General features: G+C 50.1%; 1 protein-coding gene across 1 annotated transcript; it reads left to right on the top strand.

The window, feature by feature from the left end:
• On the top strand, positions 1,285 to 6,424 carry LOC100626655 (CXXC-type zinc finger protein 1-like). The gene is made up of 10 exons (XM_021079837.1): positions 1,285 to 1,303; positions 1,864 to 1,986; positions 2,761 to 2,894; positions 3,025 to 3,188; positions 3,566 to 3,773; positions 3,875 to 3,985; positions 4,324 to 4,373; positions 4,589 to 4,685; positions 6,049 to 6,201; positions 6,278 to 6,424. The coding sequence occupies exons 1-10, from the start codon at positions 1,285 to 1,287 to the stop codon at positions 6,422 to 6,424; spliced, it is 1,206 nt and encodes a 401-aa protein (XP_020935496.1).

Here is a 7,224-nt window from a genome sequence, read left to right on the forward strand (position 1 = left end):
GGTATGGCTGTAGACAAAACATGAACTTCAAATATGAACCTATTACACCTTCTTACATTTTGCTATTTTTCCTGCCCTTTCTAGAAATCTTTTTCTATTTTCTCAACTTTAAAAAACTAATTTATGTGTTTTTTCTTTGTTTTTCTTATTGCCTACCTCATGACTACAGTAATGAGAGATAGTAAACTGGTAATAATATGAAATTTTTAAAATAATTGGAAATGATAAGGGGATCAATTTTCCTGCCAAATATAATAATGCAACAATCAATCACTCCAATATGTGAAAAAATGAGGTGCTGACGTCAGAAGAGACAAGTGTATCCATTGAGGCCTGTGGCAGTGTGTGGCAGAATCTGTGCCCACGTAGCTATATGGTTTTTCTGTAACCATGTGCTTTGAACTTTGGGCTGTATAGCAGCTCCGCAGGGGGTCTTGAGCAAGTGCAAACTCTATACATTCAAGAAGGGGCGGGGCTAAGGTCGATACCGGAGCCGGAAGTAGCTCTACAAGCCTTTTTGCTACACCTGCCACGAGGCTCTCCGCAGTGTGGCGCCTGCTTGGCGCTGAGGTATTTTGTGAGGGCTTTGAAGAGGGACTGTCGTTTTTGTGATTGGAGGGGTGGGTGTGGGGTCATTGAAGGGGATTTGGGGGGTCGATGATGGCGATCTTTGGAGTCAGTGTGGGGACTTGTTCTAATTTGAGTTGAGTACTCAGGTAATTAATTTCTGTCTTTCTTCTTATATTGTCATCTTAAAGTTCCATCTAAGACCGCAGTTCGGTATGTATTGTTTTCGTTTTTAAGTTCTAAGTATTTTCTAATTTTAGTTATTTTTCTTTTTAGCAAGAGTTTAGAAGTGCCTTTTCAATTTTCAAAAGTTAAGGCTTTTGTTTCTAGTGCAGCTTACTTGTGCTCTGTGTGAAATGCTTATTCATTGGCATGTGTTTAGATTTCCTTTAAGACTTAAGTCCAGGGTCAGTTTTTATTAATATTGAATCTCTCTCTGGAAAATAGTATGTGTTCTCCAGTTGATAATTGTCTTAATCAAAGTATGAATATTCTCTCTGTGCATGTTCTTGCTCTTTTAATCTCTGAAGGTAGTGATTTGCACGTGTGTGCATACACACACTTTTAAAAATTTTGTATATTTATGTATTTTACTAGGTCTTACTTGGTTCAGGTAGGGGTACTTTTCAGAATAAAGACGGTCAAATCATTCTAGGTGAGTGAGTTGGGGCAGACGGGGCTCGGCGTGGCATGTGTAAGTGGGCGGCAGGGCTTGGCATGGCGCAGCACGTGAGAAGTAAGGCAGAATAGAGTATATGCAGGAAGTGGAGCGTGTCATGTGAGGCTGAGAGAGTCAAGGAACGGTGCAGGGCCTGGTACGCCTTGGAACCTTAAGGTGATACAGAGTATGTTCAAGACCACAGAGTCAGGCACGTGGGTCCTGGAGTGACTAGGAGGGCTGGGCTGGGTAGGAGGGTGGGTGGAGCCTGTCTGAAGGGCGGGGCCATGAGTGTTTGGGCGGGCTGGGAAGAGATGGCTTGTCTGAGTTCATCGTGTAGGGCAAGCTGGGTAGCAGGTGTGTCCTGGAGTATAGGCAAGCAGGAGTGTTGGGGCAGGGATAGCTCATCCCCACCCACTTAGTGCTGACCCAGAGCCCTCCTCCCATCAGCGCAGGAACCCTATCTGTAATCCCTGGTCTCTGGTGAATCCTGGGCACAGGATGGATGGGGGAGTGGAGCTCATGTGAGGGTCTTCCCCTCAGCTCTTTAGTACTCTCAGAGACTTTGCCATGGTCCCACTGGCACATGGGGAACTCAAGCACAGCTGTCTCAACTGCAGAAGTCTGAGTTGTGCCAGAAATAGAGGGTGGTGGTGATGCCACTGGCAGTAAAGGAGGCACCTCAGACAATAGCCAGCTGTTGTCTGAAAAGGACCTGCCTCAGGACTCAAATGTATACCAGGACTTTTGCATGGGAGACTATTTACATTCTGAAATGCTTTTTCTTTTAAAACTCTTAAAAGCTTTTTTCCCACATTTTAATAGATGAGTTTTTTTTTTTTTGGTTTTTTGTTTTGTTTTGTTTTTTTGCTGTGCCTGCAGTATGCAGAAATTCCCAGGGCAGGGATTGAACCCAAACCACAGCAGTGACAATGCCGAGTCCTTAACTGCTAGGTCATCAGGGAATTCCAATAGATGAGTTTTTGAAAAAAAATTATTGAAATATAGTTGATTTAAAGTGTTGTGTTTCAGGTATACAGGTATACCTTCTCTTCCATTATAGGTTATTACAAGATGTCAAGTATATCTGTGCTATATAGTAGATCGTTGTTGGTTATCTATTTTATATATAGTAGTGTGTATATTTTAATCCCAGTCTCGACATAGACCTCTTTTTGTTTTGTTTTGTTTTTTTTTTTTGTTTTGGCCAACCCTCGGCATCTGGAGTTCCTAGGCCAGAGATCAGATCCGAGCCACAGTTGCAACCTGTGCCGCGGCTGCCACAACACCGGATCCTTTAACCCACTGTGCGGGGCTGGGGATCGAACCTATGTCCCAATACTACAGAGATGCTGCTGATCCTGTTCACCCCAGCGGGAACTCACATATAAGAGACTTTTGACAACCAAAGCCTAAGGAATGTGTGGCAGGGCCCCTGGATGGATGGAAGTGACAATGAAGGCAGGGATGGTCAGCAATGAGTTGGGAGGAGGCAGAGAGTGTCCAGAGACCATTTAAGAAACAAGTTGGGGAGATTTCTCAGCATCTTCCCGGCCTGCAGCCCTGGATGAATGACACTGAGGAGTTCCTGTTCCTAGATTCTGCACTGCAGAAGCAGGCAGTGGATATGAAGAAAATGCAGAATTCGAAGAAAAAAGTGGAGCGGAAGGTGACAGAAATGGTGGAATGGGGGACATGTAGGCAGAGGTCGGGGGAAGGGGAAATGCAGGGCAGGATTACAGGGTTAGGGGGATGACATCGATTTCCCTGCCCCCGCCTTGACCACTCTTGTCCCACAGAAGGAGAAGAAGCAGAAGCTCATGGAAAAGTCAAAAGACCCAAAGCAGTCGGATGCCAGGGACCCAGGCTTGATGCGGCAGTGCCTGGGACCTGGCTGTGTGTATCCCTCCCGGCCAGGCTCCAAGTACTGCTCGGATGACTGTGGCATGAAGCTGGCAGCTGAGTGAGTGCACCTGAAAGTTAAGCCACAGGGCATGGAGTAGGGCATAATCTCTGCCATCTGTAAGTCCATCCACCCCCCCATCTATGTATCCTTCCACCCCTGATCCACCCACCCACCCATCCACCCACCTTCACATCCACCAACCTACTGAACCACCATCCACATTCCATCTACCAACTCATTCATTCACTGTTACAGTCCCTTGCCCACCCAGTTATCTATCCATCCTCCCAAACATCCACCATTCAGCCACTCATTCACCAAAATTCACCCATCTACCATTCATTGTCTCAGACATTCACCGTTTGGTCACTCCTCCATTTCTTCTTTTGATGCCCTCACATAAACATTCCCTTTCTTGCTGTCCCTTCTTCCAGTCGCATCTATGAGATCCTGCCCCAGCGCATTCAGCAGTGGCAGAAGAGCCCCTGTGTTGCTGAGGAGCATGGCAAGAAAATGCTTGAGCGCATCCAACGTGAGCAGCAGGACACCCAGACTCGCCTGAAGGACATAGAGTGCAATTTCCATGAACTTGAGGCCATCATTCTGCGTGGCAAGCAGCAGACTGTGTGCAAAGATGAAGAAGTGAGTGGGAATGGGTAGGGTGGAGCAGAAAGGTGCCTGGTGTCTTGCCCCTCCGTCTCCACTCTGCACTGCTTCACTGGCCCCTCTACTGTCCTATGCAGAGCAACAAACGTAGCAGGAACAGTGTCGACCTGCAGATCTTCTGTGTCTCCTGCGGGCAACCCATCAGTGTGCATGTTGCCCTGCGCCACATGGAGCGCTGCTTTGCCAAGGTTGGGGCATTGTCTGGGGGCGGATGGGGCAAGAGTGTTTTGACTGGGAGGGGTTTCGTGGGGGGCAGCTTTGGCATCTGGGTATTTGTTATAGAAGAGAATACAACACACTTCCATGGCTCTATCCATTTGTATTTTTCCTCCATCCCCAGTATAAGTGCCAAGATTGGGTATCGGCCGCCAGTGGCGGGGGTCAGGGGAACACTGGCTGGGCAGAGGGGAGCATAGGGTCCACAGGGGACAAATGTGTTGTTTTGGGCTTTGTCCTGGGACAGGGGCATGCGATGTGTGTCCACAGTTCCTCCCCATTTGTACTCTTTTTTTTTTTCCCCCTCCAGTATGAGTGCAAATCATCTTTTGGGGCCATGCACCCCACTTGCATTGAGGGGTGAGTGTGGATGTTAGTCAAGGTCAAAGGCATGATGTGGACAGGGTAGGAGCAGGGCGGGCAAAGTCAAGGGCAGGATGTGGGTGAGCTCAGAGGTAGAGGTGGGTGGGTTAGGGGCAGGGTATGGGTGGGGTTGGGCACAAAGTGTGGGCAGGGTTCAGGGTGGGACCGCCCTCCTCCTGACCCTTCGCATCTCACTTTCAACTTCTTCCCAGAGCTACAAGGCTCTTCTGTGATGCTTATGACCCACAGAGTAAGAGGTACTGTAAGCGACTCCAGGTATTATGCCCTGAGCACTCCAAGGACCCCAAGGTGAGACGTTTTCTTCTCTACCTCATCACCCTCCATTCCTCCCCTCCTCCCTCCCTTTCCACCCTCCTCCTCTGGTCCTGTGTGCTTGATTGCCTCCTATTCGTTTTACCTTCTGCCCAAACGCCTTCATACCTCCTGACCAGCTCCTTTCCTGACCGCCCCCCCACTCTCCCCTCCTATTGCCCAATCTTACTTTTCTCTCTGCCTGGCTGCTGTTTATTTATTCATAACTTTGTCTGGCCCCGCCCTCCATCCATTCTCCCTTCCTCCTCCAGACCAGCCCTCATTCCTCCGCTCCTCACTGAGCAGCCATCCCCCATTCTTCCCTTCTCTTGGCTTGCCCAACCTCCGTTCTTTGCCCACCCCTGGTCTGATCACCCTGCATTCCTCGCTTCATCCCTGCATGGCCACCCTCCATCCCTCTCTTCTCACTTTCCGACTTCCCTCCACTCTTATTCTCCCTGCTTCACAGCCCCAATCACCTTCTCCCTGTCTGTCATCTCCTGAATCTCATCTTCCACCCTCCAGGCCTCATTCCTCACCTCCTCCACGCTTTACCAGTCCCCATCCATCGACTTCTCCCCGTCAGAACTCCCCTCCATCCTCCCGGCCCCATCACCTCCATTCCTACATCCCTGCTTAACTTCGTCCTCCATTCTCCATGCTTGATCATCCCCTTCTGCCCCCCTTTTTTTGTTCGGTTGTTTTTCCTTTTTAGGGCTGCACCTGTGGCATAGGGAGGTTTCCAGACTAGGGGTCGAATTGGAGCTGTACCTGCCAGCCTGCACCACAGCCACAGCCACAGCAACAGCAACCTTGGATCCAAGCCGCATCTGCGACCTACACCACAGTTCATGGCAACGCCAGATTCTTAATCCGCTGAGCGAGGCCAGGGATCAAACCTGCATCCTCATGGATACTAGTTGGGTTCTTTTTTTTTTTTTTGTCTTTTTGCTATTTCTTTGGGCCGCTTCTTCGGCATATGGAGGTTCCCAGGCTAGGGGTCTAATCGAAGCGGATCCGAGCCGCGTCTGCAACCTACACCACAGCTCAAGGCAACGCGGGATCGTTAACCCACTGAGCAAGGGCAGGGACCGAACCCGCAACTTCATGGTTCCTAGTCGGATTCGTTAACCACTGCGCCACGACGGGAACTCCGTAGTTGGGTTCTTAATCCGCTGAGCCACAGGGGGATCTCCTGGGAGCCCTCTTCTTTGCCTAATCATTGAATTCCTCTCTCTCCTCCTGCCAGGTCACTCCCCATTCCTCTCCTTCCTGCCTGCCCTCCATTCCCCTCTTCCTCTCATCCTGCCTGCCTGATCACCTTCCTCTGTACCTCATCATCTTTCATTCTTCCCCACAGGTATCGGATGACGAGGTGTGCGGTTGCCCACTAGTGCACAACGTCTTCGAGGTCACTGGTAATTTCTGCCGCCTCCCCAAAAGCGTGTGCAACCACCACTACTGCTGGGAGAAGCTGAGGCGTGCCGAAGTGGACCTGGAGCGTGTGCGCGCGGTAGGCTCCAAGTCTGAGTGGGGCTGAGGGGTGGGGTGGGATCCTCAAAGCCCTCTCTCACACTCCCCCCCTACAGTTGCAAAAGCTGGAAGAGCTGGTTGAGCAGGAGCAAAAGGTGCGCACAGCCATGACGAATCGGGCAGGGCTGCTGGGCCTGATGCTTCACCAGACAATCCAGCATGACCCGCTCACCAGTGACCTACGCTCCAAAGTAGATAGCTGAGCCCTGCTTACCTGAGGTCCTGTACCCTGTGCAAGGGAGAATTCCATGAATTGCTTACACACCAGTTCTTCTAACCATGTCTTTCTCAGGGCATCTCAGCGTTTTTCTGTCCCCTGTTTAGTGTCTCTGTTTACAACTCCTCCAGGTGGGCTGGTTCTCGAAATTCCGCTGGGGTTTCTGTCTGTTCCTCTATCCTGTCTCTTTCTTTCCCAAGCCTGGGTGAGGCCAGGAGATCTGCCTTGCCCTCATCACTCACTAACCAGAGTTTTGTTTAAAAACTTTAGTAGAAGAGCAAGAGATTTTACTATCCCCTGATGGCCCCTAAGCCTTTCGCTATCCACAAACCCACTTCCAAACCTCCATTGGTGGTGACTTACAGTGCACTTGGGGGATGGGCTGCAGTGCACCTTCAGGGGTAGGTGTGAAGGGATACTCGCTGTGCTCTGTGGGTCCTCTTCTGTCAAGGGAGATGTGACCTTACCACGGGGGTGCAGTGATCCTTGTTCCCCGCAGTTCCCCATCCCAGGCCATCAGGTATGTAGTTGGCACCTGATTAGTGTACTTTGATGAACTTCTGTGTACTTAATTGTTCATATTCCCCAGGTCAGAGGTGCTTGTGATGTTGGGGTGGGGATAGGTGAGTGTGCGATAGTCCTTGATGCTTCCACTTTGGGACACTGAGGAGAGTTCAAGTTGCCATAGTGATCGTGCCTCCACCCCCTGCCCATCTTGGTCCAACCCTTACCATACCATGAAGTCCTAGTCCTTTCTGTCAGCCTTGGCCCCTGCTGGTCCATCCT

Source organism: Sus scrofa, chromosome X (assembly GCF_000003025.6).
Source record: "Sus scrofa isolate TJ Tabasco breed Duroc chromosome X, Sscrofa11.1, whole genome shotgun sequence".
NCBI classification, from domain to species: Eukaryota; Metazoa; Chordata; class Mammalia; order Artiodactyla; family Suidae; genus Sus; species Sus scrofa.

Coding starts and splice junctions, on each gene's coding strand:
- LOC100626655 (XM_021079837.1), top strand. Junction 4,686..6,048: donor AGCACTCCAAGGACCCCAAG/GTGAGACGTTTT, acceptor TCTTCCCCACAG/GTATCGGATGACGAGGTGTG. Junction 6,202..6,277: donor ACCTGGAGCGTGTGCGCGCG/GTAGGCTCCAAG, acceptor CCCCCCCTACAG/TTGCAAAAGCTGGAAGAGCT.